The 21,321-nt window shown below is 58.3% G+C and overlaps 3 protein-coding genes across 3 annotated transcripts; all 3 read left to right on the top strand.

Moving 5' to 3' along the window:
- Nucleotides 1-3,171: 3,171 nt before the first annotated feature.
- Nucleotides 3,172-4,520, top strand: BESB_079660 (SAG-related sequence SRS60A; the record flags this gene model as incomplete). Its single annotated transcript, XM_029366328.1, has 2 exons — nucleotides 3,172-3,667; nucleotides 4,090-4,520. 2 exons carry the CDS (start codon nucleotides 3,172-3,174, stop codon nucleotides 4,518-4,520), a joined length of 927 nt encoding a protein of 308 aa, XP_029217759.1.
- Nucleotides 4,521-6,128: 1,608 nt separating this feature from the next.
- On the top strand, nucleotides 6,129-7,604 carry BESB_079650 (SAG-related sequence; the record flags this gene model as incomplete). The annotated part of the gene is made up of 3 exons (XM_029366327.1): nucleotides 6,129-6,642; nucleotides 7,060-7,346; nucleotides 7,458-7,604. The coding sequence occupies 3 exons, from the start codon at nucleotides 6,129-6,131 to the stop codon at nucleotides 7,602-7,604; spliced, it is 948 nt and encodes a 315-aa protein (XP_029217758.1).
- A 1,673-nt stretch (nucleotides 7,605-9,277) lies between these two features.
- On the top strand, nucleotides 9,278-18,713 carry BESB_079640 (uncharacterized protein; the record flags this gene model as incomplete). Its single annotated transcript, XM_029366326.1, has 10 exons — nucleotides 9,278-9,601; nucleotides 9,913-11,097; nucleotides 11,492-12,178; nucleotides 12,546-13,790; nucleotides 14,071-14,192; nucleotides 14,537-14,757; nucleotides 15,150-15,307; nucleotides 15,728-15,830; nucleotides 16,315-17,989; nucleotides 18,248-18,713. 10 exons carry the CDS (start codon nucleotides 9,278-9,280, stop codon nucleotides 18,711-18,713), a joined length of 6,186 nt encoding a protein of 2,061 aa, XP_029217757.1.
- Nucleotides 18,714-21,321: the final 2,608 nt, after the last annotated feature.

The following is a 21,321-nucleotide window of genomic DNA, read 5'->3' as shown; positions in this document are numbered from 1 at the left end:
TCGCCAAATGTCACAGCCGCTGGCTCTCGCAAGTCCACCGTAGCAGACTGCAGTGCCCCTAGTCTCTCGGAACACCGAATCGGTTCATATCCCCTCAGAGAAGCAGCCTTTGTCGCGTGTGGCAATTCTTACTGTCGCAACGCAAAATTCCCACCAACGTGTGGTGCCTCGCCGGAAGCATGCGATGAACTGGATCCTGCTGCGTACCATGGTCGATCTGCCGGGATGGGAACTACTGTTCGAGATCCCTGATAGATAACAGTTCCTTGTGCGGAAATTGGTCGCAGGCGCAAAAACGGATGTGCCATGAACTGAACGTTCTCCATCCAAAGGAGGGCCTGGTCATTGTGGGTGGAGAGACTTGTGCAGGGAAAAAGACGGCTCGAGCAACTCACATTGGAAAAGGCTGGTGGTTACCTTGGCTCGAAGTTGGCGAGCCGCATCCGGACTGCTATCCCTGCCGGAGAGCGTGCTCTCCGACGGCTCGATGCAGCGTGCTCAGTCCGCGAAGAAATACCCGACACGCGAAAAAAAAAGCATGGAGCTGGTTAAGACTGAAAAATATTAGCCCAGCCATTTGTGTGGGAGTATATGCTACAAACGCAGCACACACCCTCTCCTAGGTCGCTTGAGCGGATCTTGTGACGCAGTACTGGCGCGTCTCGGATAGACTCTGGGGGCGTAGAAACTCACGCTGGACACGTCGGAACAGGGCTCGTACTTGAGATGGTCGGTATCTCAGAGAAATCGGAATGCCAGATCCTGACAGCCTTCTGATAGCTACGCATACCACATTAGCCTACCCATAAGGAGTTGGTCCTCCACCAGTGTCGAAAGACACGAGGTTCCACTGGCAGCGCGGAGGGAATGAAGACAGGGTAGACGAGTTTTCCAAGCAGACGACAGATTCACCTTTTACTCTGACAGAGATACGTCTGTCGAGTGAGGTCAATGATCCTGTGGTGAGGCCGCGTCGTAGTAATCACGCAGGCCCTGGTGTCCGTTCCAGCCCGCCCTGCCAGTTCAGGGCAGGGGAAAGAAGGAGGCCAGCTGTTCTACGGGCCAATTTCCAACGTAGGTTTGGTCGAGGCGCATACGGCATGATGGCCGCCCAAGCAGTCTGGAAAACCGGCGGCCGCGTACTCACTGCCATTATGTGCTCAACTCCACGATGCCGAGGCTTCCGAGCAATCCCTACGCAGATCTGCGAGGCCCGCAGACCGAACGGACGGAAAAATCCTTTGTGAGTGGTCGAATTTAGCTCACCGGCTCAATAACATCTAATAGTGGGCAAGTTACTGGAGATTACGATAGTTGTTTCTTTCTTCCTGATGACTAGTACCCTCGGATGTCAGCGGTTGCACTAGCAAGTGGTGTTCTCCCATTCTTGCACGTTCACCGTTGACCCTCGCCTTCCCTTATAAGGCTCGCAAATTGTCTTTTCCGCGGTTGCGCGTTGCCGGCAAGATGGGCAATACGCCGTACTTGCTTGCGAAGTTCCTTGTATCTAGTTAGCTCACTGCGTACTTAGGATCAGACCAAAAGAGATCGAGAAATCGCCTCAACAGAATCTTGCTCCACGTTAACAGTCCGCCACAGAAAAACAGTATGCGGTAGGGTGTTGCCCGAACAATGTCATCCCAGCGAGAATAGCGAGAGCGTCCCGCGAAGGTCCCCAGCCGCTGCACGCTCCATAAGCCGACCACTGACAGTCCAGCGCCGAGAGCCAACTTGGAGGACAAATCGATACTGTTGCAGCATGCTGCTGTTCAATCGACACGGTGGACTGATGACCTGTGGAGACCCACGGTTCCAGCCGCTAGAAGGGTCATACTCCGCAAGTCGGCTGCACGGTGACTGATGCGCTGCTTAGACTCATTCCTGCCGTCATGGTTAAGTTCGCCGCACAAAGCACGCTGCTGCCGGTTGAATGGGTACATATGGAAAGGTCACAAAAGCTTAGTAGATTGTGACGGCGAGCGCAAACTTGCCTGACTACAGGTGGAGGCTCAGTTGCGTTCTAGATCACACACTCGTCGTATCTCTGCGGATACCTTGAATTTGGTGAAATTCCGCGGAACCTGCGAGCTTACTGAAGCCAGTGAGAGGAAAAATGTTACCCAGCTATCGCAAGATACGGAAAACAGTAAAGGCTCCGACGACTTCATTCAAGTAGGGATTTCCTACACCAGCGGCCGGCCCCGATGCTGGCGTAGGGCAGTCCCTACGCCAGCGTCGGCAGGGAGTTATCAGCAATGTTGTTAGCCGTGGGAATTATGCAAGTGCCTAGATCGTCACACCGTGTGACTAGACTGGAACGGACTGGAGAGAGCCTCAAGCAACGATTCAGGAAGAGCTCCTCCCAAAGAGTGCACCATGCAAGAGGACCAACCGGGCGGCACGCAGGCACTCAGCCCCTTAGAGGAGCTGCTCCCATCGGCGCGTTGGTACCCGCCGAGAAGGAAGCGGACAAACCATGGCCCCTTTGCAGAAGTGTGGAACTGCCCGAAAGTCGTTTCCGCCTGAAGCGACCCACTGCGTAGCTGTCCAGCATTCGCACTTTTTGTTACGAGCATACCCACGTAGCATCCTTGTGTTAGCCACCTCACAACTATACTCGGGACTTCACTACCACCGAACTAGCGGGACTGCGGCGGGCTAGTTGCCTTGAAAACACAAACTATCTGTATAATGGCCTTAAGAAAGGGAACATTCCGCTCTTGCAATTGGTACCCAGGGCACGAGTTGACGCCTTGGTTAGACTGGAACACAATCTGGGGTGTGGTGTGTAAGTGGGTACCTCTGGAAAACGGCGTGTGTACGCACGGCAGCTGGTTGCCTACCGAACGAGTGTCTCCAATCGTGCGCGAGCTCTCTCACTGGAAGACATCGCCTTCTTTAACAAACCTGTGCACCGCTTTGCCAAACTTCAAAAGTCATCAGGCGAGCAAACGCTTCTGAGAGATTTCCACAGGGTGTTTTCTCCCCGATGTTTTGCGCTCCTGTGACACCTCTTCGCCAGTGGTAAGCCACTGGTAGCTGGTGAACTGCAAAACAACAATATTCCATCAATTATATGTCAGAAACACGCTTACGCTCAGCACGGCCAACAGCAGTCTTCCAGTAGGGGGGCCGAAGGTTGTATTCGTTCACTCCTTTTTGTGGAGTCAGATGGCCATCCTCGGAGACACGATGCGACACCTCGCAGGCCTTTCTGTTTTTGTCGCTGCATTCTCTGTATACCGTGCCTATACAGATAGCGATGCGGCAAGCGGTTTGAAGAGTGATGGAGTCCCAGTGTGTTCCGAAGGGAAGGAGGTGGGCCTCACACTGTCATTCGATAGACCGGCAGCAGCATTTAGTTGCGACAAGTCTCTCAGGCAGATTATACCTCCTCTGCCTCCCGATATTGGAACGCCTGGGAAATTCTTCGAGGGTTTTGCAGATGAAGAAGGTATAATGGCAGCTCGATTCCCTTCCCCTAACTTCGCGATTTTTAGGGGCACCAAGAACGGCGAGTACATCCTAGAAGCAGGCTCACTCCCGCCCGTTGGCGGCACGTGGTACCTTTTCTGTGTGCCCACTGACTCTGATCAGGGTGCCGGGCCTGTCACGGCAACCAAACGGTGTCGTGTGGCGGTGAACATCAAGGGTACAGCTCCGATCCGTAAGTTGCTGGTCCTCTTAAGATCATCCCAGCGGCCCATAACGCGTCATCCCCTGTAATGCGTGTTTGCGCCGCAAGTGGAAAGCAGCGTGGGTACAGCAAGGAAAGACAGCAACGCATTACACACAGGAGGCAAAAAGTGCTCTGCTTCCGCATGCTTGCATGTGTCTCTGAAGTTCTCCTCTGTCGCCCCGGGCATGCGCCGTCCAGACGTACACAATTCAGATGACTTACGCAATGTGCGTCAGACAGCAGGAATCGCGGTGGCCTCTTGTTTCGGGCCACGCGAAACTCCAAGCCTTCTGTAGGCAGGTGGTGTAGTAGGCGTCTCGCCTAACCTCAAATCGTAGTGTCCAAATGTACAACGGGCAAAGCCGGTAGGTTCTGCCTGTCTTCCGTTGCTACTGTGCTTTTCCGTGCAGACCAGCAGTGCACAACGGTAGGAGGGACCGTTCATCTTCGGATTCACGCCGCAGGTTACGCGGTCACATTCGGATGCGGCTATAATTTCCCAAACCTCGACCCACCTTTGCCCAGCACTGAGGTGTACCTTGGCCGCGACTGCGCCGTTAAACAAAAATTGACCGCGGTGGTTGCTGACGCGGAGGTGGCGGAAACCCCCACAGAACAACTCTATACTCTGATGGTGCCGTACCTTCCGCCATCTGATCAGCTTTTGTGCTATAAGTGTGCGAACGGGTCGAAGGCACAGTGCACAGCTTTCATTGAAGTTCCGGGGTCACCTGTCCCGATCACCACATCCACCACGACATGCAGTACCACTTCTGGGGCTCCGCCAGTCCCCCTACAACCATTCTTGTACTTCGTAGTTGCAGCTCTAGCTTTTATCTAGCCAGTGGGGATGCGACTCTGTCAGACGGAACGTGGGACTGCACTGTGTGGTTACACAGCCTGCGAGACATCGGTGATTAACATTTTCTCGTCGACGGTAGAACGCAACGTCCAACGAAGTCCGGCTGCTCTCGTTTACGGTTCAACAGGGATGGCTGCCGTGCAGAAAGGACAAGCTGGTTTATGAAGGTGCTGGGTAGGATGCCCGTGTGGCTGGAACGCCAATGCCGAGTCACTGACTAATGTCTTTGAGTAGCTCGGCTTCTTACAAGTAGAAGGGTGCACTTGCTTTTAGTATCTAAAAGCACAAGCAGCGCACTATTTGGGCAGTCGACCGTTGGGCCGGTTACAGGTGGTAGTAGGAAAGAGCAGCACGAAGAGAGCCGGCGATAGTGCCCCTCGTAAGTTGCCTGCGAAGTTGTAGTGCCCGAGCCTCACCGAGCCATGATGCTGCGGATCGCGGATTGCGCCTCTGGCAAAGCGTTGCCCACAGCAGGAGGGCGGAGTGGTCATCACTCTCGCATGTGTGCGTGAGAGAACTAGTGACGCCCGGCGGTACAGTCTCGGGTACAAGAGTGACCGGTAAATGCCGTAGATCTGAGAGTTGCTGCCGAACAGAAAGACCCCTTCGCAGCCACCCGCATGAAATCTGGGTTGGACAGGTCTATTCAGCGTGGAGCGACCGTCCCGCCTGCAACGCTGCCGCATATTCAAGATAGCCTGCTGTAGTGGTGCCTGCAGAAGGCATCACTACGGCGGCGGGCTGCTCCACACCTAATGACGGCGTCGGTGGCGGATGTCGCTGGATCTTCCGTCACTGTGACGAGCGACACAGCAAGGGCGGCTTCGCCTTCCCTTCAGAGTTCGTTTCTCTGGGGGACAACGTGTTTTCAGTAGTCTGCCAGAGACGAAATACCCGGATCCCGGATGGCTAGCTCTAGCCGTTCAGGGGCGGGTGGAGGGGTCCGAGAGAGGGGGTCGAGGGCCGCGGGGTTCTCGCCCCAGCAAATACCCTGGCAACGGCGTTTCTGATCGCGTGACCCACTCCAATGAGCGATTGTCGCCGTCACCACACAAATCAACTGAATGAAGTATGGCGCGCCTGCATGTTCTCCTGAAGGAGTTGCACTGAAGTGAGAGTCTTCGTACTGTGGCGATTGTTCAGTGCGAGAGGGCGCTGTGTCGCGTACAGAGGCGCCTGCGCTCTGTCAGACAGCGAGACAAAGTGTAGCCTCCATTACGGCTCCGTTCAGCCAAAACACGCATCCAGCGGACTCAAAGAAGCCGTTTATACGTGTTCGTGGCTATAAGGGAAAGCTGTACAGCTTCAGAAATGGCAAATATGCAGCGACATATCGCCCCCTCGTCCCTGGTGTCGCTGGATCGCGCGGTGTGCGAACGCTTGATCACAGGGTCTACGTGACGCCGGACCCAGTTACCAAATCGCTTTAGCGGTATGTGGTTGGTCCGTGCTTGCCCTCCGCGGGAGAATGGGAGGTAGTTTTCTGTTTTTGTGTCCTAAAGTAGCAATTGACTCCACCGATTCGGCTAGCGAGCCCTTGCGTCATTCCATTGTTTTTTCCTTCTCAACCATCTTGAGCTTAGCATCATGAAGGCACTTTCGTGGGCCCGTGAGCAGGTCAGGAGACGTCCAAGAGTCGGTCTGGGGGCGGCTGGGGTGGTGTTCGCAGTCATCCTCACACTTCATGCGCGTGTGATCCGAGCATCGGCGCAGCAGTTGGAGTCTGAATCGCCTCCACTGTGCAAAGATGGTGAAGGAATACAAGTACGTCTATCCGAAAAGCTATCCTCGGCTCAGTTCAAATGTCAGCCCGGTAAAATAATCCTTCCGCCCTTGCGCGGTGAGGAAACAAGAGGCAATAATAAAGTCTTCAGCGGCTTTCTTGATGCAGAAGGCAAGATCCCGATACCGTTCCCGCCCACAGGCTTCACGATTGAGAACACCACCGGAGAAACCTATACTCTGAAGGCGAGCTCCTTTCCGCAACACAGCGGCATCTGGTATCTCTTCTGTGATACCAAGTCCGAGGTCAAGCAAACCGACCAGGCGGATGCCACGGTGAAGTGCCCTATAACGGTCGTAATTGAGGGAACCTCGAAGGGTAAGTCCACTTCTCACTCCTGATGTGAGCCGTAACAAATGGAAAGCTATATGAGCTATAGCCCGCGAGAGCGAGTTGCACTGCTCCCACAACTACATCAGGGACAAATACGAGAACACGAATCATGCTACTGTAAGCTGCGCGTAAAGTGCCCTGCCGCGGTCCCCCACAGGAGCTTTCATATGGAAAGCTTTCCCGTTCATGCCGTCTACCGCCGTGAGGGTATCTGCCAAAAACGCCCTTCTCGCTGTGCGTTTATAGGAGTTGAAGATTCGGGGCTTGCAATATAGTTCGCGGTATGTGCAGTGGCTGGCGCTCAGTCTCATTCACACCCGCACGCGCACGGCTTTCTGTTACCTGTCGGATCTGGTGTTCCGCGGCGCATGGCTGTGGTGTGGATCTTTGGACTTTCTTCAGATCCGCAATGCATCCGCATGAATGGCACGACAGATCTCCAGGTCGAAGGCGCGGGGGGGAGTGTCACATTTGGATGTGGCTACAATTTTCCACGGCTAGATCCGGGCCTGCCCAGCACTGATGTCTACGTCGGCCGGGAGTGCGACTCGAAGCAGAAGCTGTCGACGCTTGCGCCTGGAGCGGAACTGACAAATAAGGAAGGGAGTCAGCTATATACCCTAGCAGCGCCGACCCTTCCTCAGTCGGAACAAACTTTATGTTACCAGTGCCGCGGCGAGTCCAACGCGGTGTGCAAAGTTCTGATAAATCTCCCAAAAACGTCGTCCGCAAGCGATGCACTGCACGCCGGCCTGTTTACAGCGGCTGTGTCCATGCTGCCAGCGCTGTTTTTTCTCTAGAGGTTTGCGTCATGCGTAGCTGCTGAGGACCAGCCTGCTGCCGCGATCGGGCTGCTGGAGTCGATGCTTGTCAACAGAATGTGGACTGTGGGGCCGCAAAAGCTTGAACCTGCTTTTCTGTCTCCGGTGCAGACAGACACCTTTTAAAGAGGATGGATTTTTTCCTCTCTCCACAAAATCTGTTCCCTGCAAGCGGTACTGCGGAATGTTAGTAGTGCGTTTCGTGCTTGTCGCGTTCCGCCCGCGTTTCTTCGGTTGGTGTGGCGGGTTGCACTTGCATTGTTTGCGCGGCCGGTCTTATGCTTCGTGTTCTCGAATGAAGCCCTATTAAAAGACTCAAGTCTCATAGGGGAGTTCCTGCGTTCCACGTAGTTACAGCGCTGCACGCCACGGCGTCATCTGAGCTGCCTATAGATATACTCTGCTGACGCGTCATGGCCCTGGTGCATGTCGCATGAATTCTGCTTCGCTTACCAAGGATTTTCGCGTGAAGCTCGGTTATCTCAGCACGGCGGACATTTACATCTGCAATCAACACAATGCCATGGAAGGGGGGCCGTATCAAGTGTGTAGCGTGTGTTGCCCTTAAACCTGGAAGAGCGCAGAGGCACACCGCAAAGCATTCCTTAACTACGCCAGCCAGAGTTGCCGGTGGCAGGATCGTCGTCGTAGCGCCGATTGCTTTAGCGTTGGTCGCATACACGGTGAACTTACTCGTTTAGGAGATTGTTCTAATTTCTCGTAGCGAGTTCAGTCATAGGGCTAGGCATCCAGCGCTCTTGAATTTCGATAGTGAGGGATCAACACCTCAGAGACGACGCACAGCTTCCGCCTCTCACTGGGCGTTGAGCGCTTTATTCAGTACACCTGCTTTTCGGGGAGTTCGGCGTGAAGCTTCGCCGAGGACACGGCCCGCCATGATTCAGCCATAGCGGCAGTGTAGCTGGAGTAGCTGGTGTGCTACGAAAGTCCAACAACGGACCAGTTGTGCGTGGCTTCAGGAAAAATGAAACCTTTCCAAATGGAACCTCCACATTCCGAGCCCGCCACTTTCCCCGTCGCGCTTGTTCGCCGGTACGCCGTTCTGATGTCGTGGCATGCAGCGAAAGGCTCTGCTGATGTTTCCCCGGTAGACAGCTGTTCTTTTCGTGCCTCGAGGGCTCGCGGCGCGGTTTACTCACCGCAGACAAAACAGGACGTCAATGAGGCCACTTTCGAATGGCTCCGTCCTTCTACTGAAGCATGCTCTCTCGTTTGTTGCCGAGCTCCTGGCGGCTGCATCTGGCTGTTTAGCGGATCGCAAACTTGTCTGGTGGCAGGCAGGCACGATCGGTCGCAAGACCGACGTTGTGAACCAAGTTAGCCTGGGCAACTCAGAGCCTCGAAGCTCCACAATGCCCAGATCGCGTTGTCTCCACAATTCTGGCGTTGTGCAACCCTCTGAGACCTCGTAAATATCTCTTCTGGATGGCTGTGGCTGTCGTTTTCGCTTATAGCTGCTCTTCGTGTTTCTGCCATCGCTGCGGCAGCAGCCGCGGGGGTGGAGGGTTCGTCCACGCGGTTTTTCGCGTGCATCTGTCCAGATGTATGTTTACGGTTTCTTGTAAGACTGTGTGGATGCATGCGCAAACGTTGTGAAGCACGAGCTGTGTCTAGTCTTCCGGCGGAGCTGCCGGTCAGCCGGTCTCCCGGTTGTGTGTCGCTAGTTCGTCAGCGAAAGCGAACCCCCAGCTCGCTTTTTGCGCCCTTTTCCACCAGCTTTTCTGGCGTCTCTCGGCGTGTCCGCTGGCACCGCCTATGTGTCTGATCTCTTACTTTCAATGTGCTCCGTGAGAGGCTGGTGGCTGCTGGAGGTGACCCGGGACGCCTCTCCGTCGCTGTTTTCCGCTCCGGATGTCGACTTTGATCATGGATTCGCAGAGACAGGAGACAGCGGCGCGGGTGCATTGTGGTCAGGGCGGTTCCGTCCCCCCGACGCAGCCCGCCCGATGGGCTCCAAAGCTTTCCGGGAATGTGGGACGGCCAGCGCTACCGCAGGCGGAAAGAAGCACCACGAGGCGGACAATGGCAACGACCTCCTCACCGTCCGCGTCGCGCTTTCTCGGCGGTATCCCACCGTAGATGAACGCTGGCGGAAACTCGCTGTACGTCTGCGGAATCTTTTTCGGCACCGTCTCCTAACATCAATCGCGATAGGATTCCGTAGCGCCGCCGCTGTCGCAGAATGGCCCTTGTGGGGGCCTTGTAAATTTCAACTGGTGGCGCTGAGGCCTTCTCCAGCTAGGACGGAAGCAGCTCACAGCAAATCCTTTTCGGCGTTCTTGATGTTCTTCCAGAACATCAGTCTGCAGAAATCTGTCCGCGAATACGCATCGTAAAACAAGCCCGCCGTGCCTCTTCAGTTTCGGTGCTCTTTCATGTGACGTTTTTTTCTTCCGTTTCCGCTGTTTGTCAGGGCCCCGCGTATGTCCCGCTGCCGTCGGACGAGACGCTTCGTCAAGCATTCGTCGCGCAGCTCTTGGAGGAGCCAAAAGATGACGCCTGGCGCTGTTGTGCGTGCTGCTCCCCAGCGCCCGGGGGGGGGGAGGCGTGTCTCTCTCTCACTTCTCCGTCGACCGCCGCGTCGAGTTATGGAGGCTGCTCGCCGCAGCGGCTGTCGTTCGCTGAGTCGGATGGCAGGCGACGGGTGGATTCCGGATTTGCAGCCGGGTTTGCAGCAGGGAAGGCAGGCGAAGAGCGCCTTGTGGAGCAGAATTCGTCCTTCTATTACGACCTCTATCAGGAGACACACTTCGAGGAGCTTACCTGGCCCTGCGGTCCGACCGCCATGCTCGTCCTTCCCCCCTGCGCCTCCTCTGCATTGCACAATCGTCATATTGGCGCCAGGATAGGCCCAGGCCATGTCCCTTTCCAGCAGCGTGGCAGCGGGGCTGCGCCTGCGTGCCACAGTCCAACACGGCGTTGCCGCCAGGAGCCCTCCGACGACCCTAATTTCGGCGCGGCGTGCGAGAGAGGGCCGGCTTTGCCGCCTGTTTGTGGGAGATATGGCGGATTTCAAAGCAGGCCGCAGTTCTCCCTATCGGGTGAAGACGGCGCGCGAGGCGTTTGTTCCCTCACCTACCCCTCTGCAGCCGAGTGTCTAGAAGGCCGTCCGTCTCCCTGCTCGCGCCCCGGTGCTTCGCCCTCGCCGCCGTCTGGCTCGAGTGCCTCTCTCCCGTTGAACAGTACGCTGTTTTCGCTGCTGTGGCCTGTCGTTTTCGTTCGCAAGGAGATGGCTCTCTCACGGCTGCAAGCGGGCGCCTCCCTGCTTGCTGCCGGCGCCAAAAAGCAAGACGAGGGGGGGGGTCGCGGCAGCGCAGCACACGCCTCGGCCTTTAGCGAAGACGACGCGGCCCCCGTCGCGCTCCAGCGCCTAACTAGCGCCGGTGCCGCTCAGCCGACCGCGGCGGGCTCCGCCGGAAAAGGCAAAAAGGGCGGGAACCCTTCGGAAGGCAACTCTTCGCTAAGGTCCACTCTCGTTGAAGCGAAGCCGGGACGAGGAGAGAGGGTCCTCGTGGCTCTCGCAGCGCTCGCAGTTGATGACGCGCTGGGAGTGGACTCTCTTCATCCAGCGACCGCGCGTTGTTTCGATTTGCCTCAGGTGCGGAACTTCATTTTGAGTCTGTCGAGGCGGGGGGGTCTTTTCTTTTGCCTCACAAATCCATGTTGCCTATGTATACCATTCCTTCGCTTCTACAGCCCTTTGACTTCCTGGTTGTGTCTCACGTTTGTTGGTGCCAGTTTGTGCCAGAGGGCGCCGATCTCCCCGCTCTGTGACCTCAGCTTTGTGTAGCAGTTGAGAAGGAAGCCGGGGCGTGGAATAGTTTTTCAACCTTTAGTGCGCGTAGCGTGTATGCCTGCACGGCGGTGCTTTAGGAATGCCGTTCTCAGCTCCCTGTCGGTACAGCAGGTTTGGGGACGCCGGATTCATCGCGTGTCCGCAGGCAATATGCATGCGCGAATTTCGTCCGCGTGCGTCTTTCACTCCACTGCAGGTGACAGCTGCCTTCCACGTGTTGGACCAGTTGATGGATTTGTATCTCTCCATGTCGCCGGGGTCCCTGTCTCCTCCGTCTCTGCTCCCGGATGCGGCGGTCGCTTCTCTCGCTGGCCGCTCTCTCGCGTCTCGCCTCTCCTCTTCGAGTCGTGCTTCGTCCTCCATGAACTCTGCGCCCGCCCCTCTGTTAAATGGGGTGGCGGCGCACAGGGAGACTCCGCGGGGGCCTGAGGCCCGCGGAGAGGCAGCGGGAGGGGGGGACATGGACGCCGAGAGCGGGGGGCCGGCTTCGCTTCCCTTCTTGATGGCCTTGCAGCTCGCGCTGCCGTTCGGGCGCCCCAAGCTGACCTGTCCTCGTCTGTTGAAGCACGCGTACGACAGTGTTGCCTCTCTGCCCGACGCCTACAGCTTCTTGCCGCCCTCCCACCTAGGCGGGGACATGTCGACGCGATCAGCTGAGGGGAGGACAGTCTTCAGAGAGAGTCTGGAAGGAGACAGGGCGGACTCGAGCAGCCAGCGGGCGTCGGAGGATGAGGGGCGACAGCAGCGCCGGTCGGCGAGGCGCCGGAATCGCGCCGAAGAGCGCCAGGATCCTACGCTTCCCTCGTTTCTGCCGCCCCGGCCTCCGGGCCCAAGAGGGCCTTCGCAGTCGCTTGCGCAGCTGAGGGAGACGAAGGTTAAACAGGTAAGAAAACGCGGCTAGCGATCCAGCCACGGGGGTGGCGTTAAACGCGTATTCTTCCAGTCGTGGGTTCATGCAGAGAAAGCAACAAGGCGCTTCCGTCGCTGCATACGTGGAGCGAGATGGCGACGTTCTCCCATCTGCGGCCTGTTGGTGGCCGTCGGAGTCTATGGCATGAATATGCACATGCTGCACAAGTCTGTATGGGGACAGCTTTTTGGCTTGTTTTGCTAGAAAACAGGGTGCAGGCCCGCCGGCCGTCGACGACTGTGTCGGGGGCGGCGTCGTCGCGGCAGCGCTGAAGGAGGACGCGGGACGTAGTTGCCTTTTTCTCTGCGGTCACACCCCTCACGATCTGTTTTTTCTGCAGTACCTGGGCTCGCTCTCCTCGGAGCTCTCCACCGTCTCCCCGTCGAGCGTGTCGGCCGCCTCGACGGATCTTCGAGCGCTTCAGCTGCGTCGCTGGCGGAGCGAACTCGCTGCGAAGAAGTCGTCCTTTTCTTCGGCGGCTTCTCCTGGCCCCGGGGCGTCACCAGATTTCTTCGAGGCCACACTAGGGAGCACAGTGTGTCTGGACTTTGAGGATTCCGGGAGCTTTTCGACGATGTCTGAGTTCTCCTTCTCCGACGTCTCGCCTCCAGTGGACGCGCCTCACTCGCGCACCCTCCACCGGCGCCTCTTTGACCACGCGCTGTGGAGGCGGCGGCCGAACGCCGCTTCGTCGCTCTCTGACCGCGCCGGAGCCCTGGGCGGTGTCTCCGGCTGCTCGACCGCCTGCACCTCGGCCTTCACGCCCTCGGGCGGCGGCGCCGTCTGGTCCGTCCCCGCCTGGCTGCCGCTGCTGTCTCCTTCCGGTTGGACCGACGGCTTCCCCGTGGAGGAGGGAAGCGAAGACGAAGGGGACAGCTTGCGGAGTTTGGAGGGGAGTGCCTCGCGGGGGGCGTCGCCACGGAGGGCCTCGCGGGGGTGGTGGTGGCCTGCGGGGTCTACGAAGAAGGAACGGGTGCGCGGGTCGCAAACGCCCGACGCTCTCGGCGGCGAGACGCGGCGCAGAGGAGGCCGCTCTTGCCGGAGTTCGTCCTCCGAAGGCAGAGGCAGCCGCGACAAACCGAGAGGCCGCCTGGCGCATTCGACGCGAAGCGCCTCGTTGCGCTTCGGAGAAGGAGGGAGCCGAGCGCGCGGAAGCTCCTGGGGCGACGGGCGCGGGCGCGGAGACAGTCGGGGACAGGAGGACAGTGGGGCTATGACCGATGTCGAGAGGCGGTCGCGCGGCCGCTTGAAAGAGAGGCTCCGGCGAAGGGACGGGGACGGAAGTCGGTCTCTCTCGAGACCCCATCGCGTGGGTGAGGCTTTCCGATCCAGGCACCGCGTGCTGTCTGCAAACCCGAAAAACGCCGCGTCGCGATTCTCCCTGCTGTCGGCCTTCGGGCGCGTCACAGGCCTGATGAGCGGCGGCGACGGAGACGGCGACGGTCGCGCGCCCGGGTGGAAATGGCTCACGCGGACCAGTTGGATCCGCTTCGCCCTCGTTGAAAAAATCCACTGCACCATGCACGAGCCGAGAGCTGGAGTCGAAGGACCGGAGGCGACGGCACCGGATGAATGCTCCATCGTGGTGAGACAAGGCGCGTGCAAGCCTATCTATCCATGTGCAGTGGAGTGAACTCCTTGAAGGCGGCTCAGGACTGCCGGTCGCGGTGGAAAAGTGGAATGAAAGATGCATACTTACGATGGCAGCACACCCAACTATATGCGTTATGTGTATCTGTGCTCATTCTTGTACGGGTTGGATAGGCTTGAGTGAGAGTCTCTCCCTGATTTTCGTAAGCAGACGCATTTTTTTGCTGATCAATGGCTCGCGGAGATATGCGTGCGGGGTTTTTGCCTGTGCGCAGGGAGATTTGCACGTCACAGCATGCCTTCGGAAAATGATGGAGGTTTCAGTGCCCGTGACATTTTCTAGAACTGCCTCACTGCCTGATGTATACGTTCACCCCACTGCGAGGCTCAGCAACAGGTATGCGTGCGGCCTGCTCGTTCCCCCCTCCCCCTCTCGATGCTCTAGCTAGCTTGACGCCACGCATTTTCTCCCCAATATTTTGCCCTGTGGTGCGACAGCCGCTTGTCGGCTTCCAAGGCGTGTGTGGGGAAAAGGGCTACAGAGTAAGCTGGCCTTTACAGCAGCTACGCCAATCCACAGTCGCCCCGAAGGATGCTGCGTCGAGTCGAAAATTCGTCCCCCATACGTAGTTTCGGGTTTAGGCTGTCGGGCGATTTCAACGCCGTTTGCTACGGCCTTTCCAAGCGCGCGACGTGACTGGTTTTTGTCTGCCTTTGCGCGTCTGCCTTCTTTGCGCGCAGCCCCGTGGACCTGCTCAATTGCGCGTCGTCTGGCGGAGGATCTGAGAAGAAGGCGAGGCCAGGGGGCGACAGAGAAAGCGTCTCGGCCTCTCTGATGGGGCAGCAAGCCTCACAAGCTTCCCTGCCTCCGCTTCTCGTCAGCTGCGTCCCGCCGCTCGGCCTTCAGTCTTATCTCCTCTGCGAGTACCGCTTCGGCTGCCTGCCGTTCTACCCGCTCAAAGGTGAGTCTTTGGCGCGGCCGCAGGCGGTCAACCTGACTCGAGTGGAAGAATAAATCATCAAACTCACGCCTCTGGCGGAGGCTTCTGGGTCACTCGAATCACGAGCCTCAACCCTGGTGTGTGTTTTCGGCGTGCTGACCGTGGAAGAAGCTCCGTAAATGCATCGTGGCTGCGGGTCGTTATCTGTCGCTCTTGCACTTGAGGCTGGGTGGGAGATGCGCCGATTTTTGAACGTTGACAAGCTCTCCACGGGACAGTTCGAAGGCTGGGAGCTTCAAGATGGTAGAGAGGTGCGTCATTTCGGCTTGGCTTTCTCTCTTCTGTGGCGCTGCTACCGTTGCCTCTTCACGCTTAGTTCTATGTGTGCCTTTGCTGCGGACGCTGGCTGCCAGCTCTCTACCAGGTGAAGGAGATTCAGCCCTGCGTCCTCCGCCTCCTCCTGCAGCTTCAATTCCACCCTGCTCTCCTGGGCAGACTGAGCAGCTGCGCACTGTGGCTCCCATTCGGGCACAAGGGCCTCATCGAGTATCACGATCTGAAGGCCTCGCAGGTGAGCGGGGAAGCGAAATCCTGACCAGCCGAAGGAGGCGACGGGAATGCCGCTCTCCGGCAAGAGGAACAGACTGCGGGAGAGTACCGAGCGCACGCGGGTCGCTGAGAGGGTATCAACGGCGCCAGCTTCTGAAGAGAATACCGTAGAGACCTCTCAGCGAGTTGCGCGACGCAGAATGGCGCATGATATGTTTTATGCGGAAAAGACGGTACTAAAACGAAACGAGGCATGAGAAGACAAGGGTGGTGCGCTGTGCCGCCCACGTAGAGACTGGCAAAAGTCGGCAAGGGGTTCCCAGCATGCTCGTTTACACGTGCCTCGAACTTCGCATTCGTGTGACATCGTAAAAGCGCTCGGTCGTCGCTTCCCAGGCTTGCGCTTTAAAAAAATTCGAAAGATTCTTCTGTGTCTGCTCAGGGGGCTTTCCGCATTTCGGCCGATAAACGCGCTGTTCTGTGGACGCTGCCAAAACACATCAAACGGAGCGGGCTGGTGGGGGCTGCCAGCAGCGCGACCAAAGGTGAGAGCGCGCACGTCAGCTACTGCGAGCCCACGTTCCCCGTCCGCAAACACATATGTGTGCATATATGTAAGCACTTGCAGAATCTGCGCCTAGAGGCGGGTGTGTGCAGGAGAGTGAAGGGGGCTTGACATGGCGGACGGTTGAAGAGGGCCTGCTCTTCCCGTCGGCGGGGGCCGGCAGCTGAGAACTCTCGTACTGGCCCCGGTTGGGAGTGAACGTCGCACACAGTTGAGTCTGCGGAAAGACGAGCTGCCTTGCACCCCTGCAGCGTTGCAGGGGGGGGACTTAATTCTCGGCATGTGCTACGCGAGCCTAGCGGAAGGAGATTCACACGTGCGCTGTATGCTTTGGCTGCAGCCACGAGGAATCGAGAGAAGTTTGAGGGGCCTACCAGTCCCGCTTGATCGTGCTTTCTTCCGAGACCTCTGTTTCATGTATCTGTCTCTTTGTTGTCGTCTGTGTGTCTCTTGTTTCTTCGTAGAAAGCGGCGTTTCCACGCTTGCAGGGTCGGATTCTCCGACGCCGCCAGGTGGAGGAAGTCCCCAAGTGTCTCTCCTCGGCGAGCTCGTCCTCGCGCCGCTCCCGGGTGGCGCCGCGTCTGGAGCTGCAGATCCGCTCTCGGGCCCCAGCGGCGCCGGCGCGGCGGGCCTGTCCCCCCGCCGGCAGCGGCGGTCGCGGCAGCGCGCGCCTGCTGGCGATCCTTCGCAGACGGGGGGGGAAGATCACTTCTCGGGTCTCTCCTGTCTCGCGCGCGTGTCGGGTGGGAATGCTTTTCCCTCCGCCGAGTCTGACGCGCCGACGTCGTCGTCGTTCGCGGTGGGGGCCCTCGGAGCCGGTGAAACGCCAGCGAGTTGGCTTTCAGACGCAAACGGCAGTTTGCCGAGGCAGGCGCAGACTCTGAGAGAGCGCCTGTTCGCCGCGGCAGGGGACGAGGAGCGCTTGCCTTTGTCAGTTCGGCGCTTCTTGGCAGACGAGGCGGAGCGCGTAGAAGACGAAGAAGCCTGCCGTCTAGAGCAGCGTCGGGAAGGAGAGTTCTCTGCTAGTTCTGTCTCAACGCAGCTGGCAGCGCCGGGGCCACGAGGCAGCGAACGCGCGGGTGTGGGGACGGCAGCAGGCGACTGGCGGGAGAACGCGTGCGGCTTGTCTCACGCGCATGCATCGCGGCAGACGCAGGGCGGCTCAGGCGACAGCGAGCCCCCGCGTGGGTCTCGTCATCACGGCTCGCTCCCTGTGCCTTCAGAGCAGCAGCCCCGGGCAGGCCAGCGGCCGCACGTTTGGGGTAGCGCCGCGAAGCCAGGCTGGAGCGAAGGCGGGCAGCGGGCGACTCCGTCTGATCTCGTGGAAGGAGTCTCTCCCGCGCTGCAAGCTCGGAGCAGACCGGATGGGGCCGCAGGAGGCCGCGGCGCACCCAGCTCGGGGAAGGCCGATGCGCCTCCGATCGCTCAGGGCCTGGCCCCGCCAGGCCCTTCTCTCGCGCCGTCTGTCGTGAGTGGCAGTCCCCGCCGGCCTCACTCGGCAGCTGTGGGCCCCGCTTCGGGCGCCAGGGACGGGCCGAGCTCCTGCCGCGACCCCGCCCCAGCTAAGCAGTCGGGCGTCGGAGACCCGCGGGGATGCGGCGGCGGAAGCGCTGCAGCTGCCGTAGTTCACGACTGCGAGAGACCGGAGAGTTCGGCCTGCGCAGAAACGGCGACGGGGACGGGTCGGATGTATGGGGGGACGCAAACGAAGCCTGGAGCGAGTGCCGCGCGGTCGGCTGCGCCTGCGAGGCGAGGGCGGGGCGTGGGTGCCGGGCTCCTAACGGATCGAGAAGAGCTGATTCTCAGAAAAGGAGTGAATAACTTTTTGGCTTTGATTCAGTTTGAAGCGAAAGGAATCACCCTGTCGGGGTCGGACATCGACAAAGAGGCAGTAACCATGTATCCTCATGAGCACCTGGAGGTCGTGCCGCCGCTGCAACGTCGGCTCGGCGGCGGAGACAAGCCCGGCGGAAGTAAAGTGCCTTCCTTTTCAGCAGCTGCCTGCTCCGGCCTCTCCGGCAAAAACGACAAGTGGGAAAGTTTCAAAGGAGTTCCAGGGTGGGCATTCGGCGCGGGCGGAGGGAAAGATGAAGACGCGGGATGCTCCATCTCCGTTCTGAAGCGAACGGTTGCTGGAAGGTAAGTGTGGCGCTTTTCAGTTCGTCTCGGTTTCTCGCCGAAGCGAGGGTGACCTAAGGTGCGTCGGCATGCGCGCGTGGCCAACGAGGGAGGTTCGAAGCAAGCATGCCTCTCGTGAGTTTGAATTTGACACCTTTTTCTGTCGTAAGCAGTCCAGAGGGGAACAGTATGTTCAGCTCTCGTTCTCGCGTCGGTTGTCGAACTGTCAAGGAACGAGGCGGCAATAGCAGGTTTTCTGCGGCTTATGTGTGTCCCCAGATACATCGTTTGGAACGCGCTTGGAGACAACCGGGCATCCAAAGTGCATCTTTCTTTCGGTGGAGACACAGACGAGGAGGAGAACGGGCGGTCGTGTGGCTCCACGCACGCGAGTGGCGCCTCGGCCGACCCCGTCGCACGCAGTATCTCAGCGGCAAGCGCTGTCTCTTCCAGAGCTCCCGCGGCGGGTGCCCTTAGGCTGGCCTCGACAGTTAAAGACACGTCCGCCGCCACTCGCGATGGGAACGACGCAGGACAAGCAGCTTCGGATTCCGCTTGTGTTTTTGAGGGCCCCACAGACCCCGCCGCCGACAGCCGGTCTCCTGAAGAACTACGGGCCGTGGCTTCGAAGCTGCCCGTAGACGCAGCAAGAGATCTCGCGTACTGTGAGGGCGGGGCACCTCGTCAGGGCGGGGAGACAGACTGTCATCTGCCGCTCGCTTCCGCTGCTCTGGACGGCGTGTAGCAGGAAGGGAAGGGATGCATTCGGTGTTCCACACACAGTCAGAAGAAATCAAGACACCAGCGTGAATCGCCAGCGATCTCAGTTGCTACGGTGCTGTACGTCTGATCCTGGGCACAGTCCGAGGCAAAAGCGATGCAAGGCAGGCCGGACTGGCCCGCTCACAGGCGAAGAGTTGAGCATTGTACGTACACGTTTTCACCAACGAGGCTGTTGCGTTGCGTTTGGCACGTGAGTCGGCTTCGGATCTCAGTGCCCGTGAGATCGACACTTGGAAGACACAAGCAGAAAAACAGATTCAGGCATCTTCAGGCGCATCGATAGAAGCAAGCAGCGGAGCGGGAGGCAGCTGCAGCAGTGATAGAACAAAGCTGCGTGCCATGCTCGAGGCGACGAGGCATCTTCCAGGAAACCCTTCCTCTCCTTAAGTGATGGGCAGCATGAGGCGCCCAGCGCCAGCACTTCAGGGGCGCTCGCCCTTTCAAGTCTATCAGTGCGCAGAAGATCCAGGTGGAACACTTGAGGCTCACGAACTGATGCCATTAGCTGTGCCCAGAAGCCACGTTCCTGTGGAAAGCGAGAAATGGCAATGCAGGAGCGGTCGTTTTCGGACACTCGAATGCTGTCAGTTGTGAGGAACAGACTGATAGCCGACTTCCGCCCGTGTCATCGGGCGCAGCAGCCAGGGTATGCAACACCCTCTATTCTGGTGTCTCTCTGCAGTTGCTGTATGGCCTAGGCGCTGAATTTGGACATGAAGAATCTCCGAAGAGCGTCGACACGGTACACCATCCTCAAAAGGCAGAAGGTCCGCTGGTGGTAGATCCACCACTAGCGCGCGGCGCCAAATCGAACCCGGAACCACTACGAGGGTCACTGCTTGCCAGTCCTGTTGAGATACTTGCCACTGGCGAGACATCCTACGCTTGTCGTGCGCGGGAAAACCTGAGGCACCGCGACAGGCGGTGCCTCAAGTTTCTAGAAGAATATTGGCACAGCTTTCAAACATTCGTAGTCCAGTGCATCGCAGATCGCATGCCTCGAGACAACAACCGGAGTCCGACACTGCGGGAAATCAAGCGCTGGATCGGGGCAGCCCGCACTCGATTCGTGTTATTTCGCCCGATCCATTTACAAGCTGCGGCAAAGCTGAACTCTCGCCGATCAGATTGGGAGACAGATGGCAGCTGATGGCGTGTGGCCCGCCACCTCCAGAGAGTCCCACGGATTGGCCATCCATTCGCCGTCAAGTACCCACCTCACGGATATACACTGCTCACGCTCTTTTTTTTATCTGGAAAAAGTCGGGCTATCCAGTCCACACGATCATGGCAGCTCCAGGTGGTGCTAGTGCCCGGAGTTAAGGCGTTGTGTGTGAGACGAATAAATCGATGAAGTAGCGGGACTATGCCTGAATAACCGGACTGGTACAACCATCCTGTATCGATGTTTGGGATTCTGGAAGAGACTGCGGCGCTCAAATCAATAAAAGGGCGCATCTTACGCTGCATCGTAATCAGTCATATCTCTGCTTTCTACCAGCCGCGCCTCGCCAACCGGGCACACAATCTCTGAACCAGTGCATGGAGTCTTGAGTGCCTGTTCGCAAGCCAGACGTGCTCTGATCCAATGATGGTGCTGGAACTCTGAAGCTTCAGCAGGCCTCGTCAACAATCCTGAAGGTCTGCCGCTAGACATCACATTTGCAGAGGTGGCGGCCCCGGGCTTGCGCGCGGAGGCAGAAGATATTCGACGAAACTTCGGTGGTGGGCGGAGCGCTTCATCGCGCAGCGGCTTGCAGATCGTACGGTCCGTCGAGGATAACGAAGTCCCACTCCCGCGAAGGTCACGAGTTTCCTCTACAAGTCGAAAGAGACCTTCCGCCTCCGATCGGGTTCAAGGCTTGCGAAGGCGGACGCGCTAGAGGCCCAAGCACGCCAACTAGAGCAGGAGATTAATACACTTTCGGCACGCCTGCCTCAGGAAAGCAGCGTTTCGAAAGAACCCACAGTTCCTTGTGAGTCGTGTATGCAGACTTGCTCCACAATGGGGTCCACGTATTACCTCATTTTCGGGAGTCTGCTGTCTCTGCAGAATGCCCTGTCAGAGCATTTGATCTGGGATAACTCGTTCGCCCGGAAAACTCAGCTGTGTATTAGCAGTTCAGAAATGGAAGGGTAGCGCTTACGGATGCGGTGCACTGCCGTGCCGTAGAGATGAACATCATTCAATAACGGGGACGCGGTGCAGGTGGGTATGCTCTACCATTGCATTTCGGCGCTATGAACCCTAACTGTGCCAGCGTTGAGCCCTGGCTGTGGGGGGTAGCCGCCAGCGAGTGTCGCCAGTCATGCTTCGACGCGCGAGGGATTTGAGTTTCTGCATATTGCAGGCCGTGAGCAGATGAATCCTGCCCGGCTCCAGCTGTGTACACCAAGAGACCGCGGTGGGGCCTGCCTTGTGGAATCACTGTGACCCCGAGTCTTGCGGGAGAGCCTTGGTCGGCAGACCGCCGACCTGAAACACTGCCGGCTCCGCTAGAGTCCTCCTCCCTGGCGGGGCTGAACCAGAAGAAATGTCGCCTGCCTCTCGGTACTAACTACTCTCACAC

Source organism: Besnoitia besnoiti, chromosome VII (genome assembly GCF_002563875.1).
Source record: "Besnoitia besnoiti strain Bb-Ger1 chromosome VII, whole genome shotgun sequence".
In the NCBI taxonomy this organism is placed as follows: domain Eukaryota; phylum Apicomplexa; class Conoidasida; order Eucoccidiorida; family Sarcocystidae; genus Besnoitia; species Besnoitia besnoiti.
Note: the sequence above shows the minus strand (reverse complement) of the source record. Positions and strands in the feature narration are given on the sequence as shown.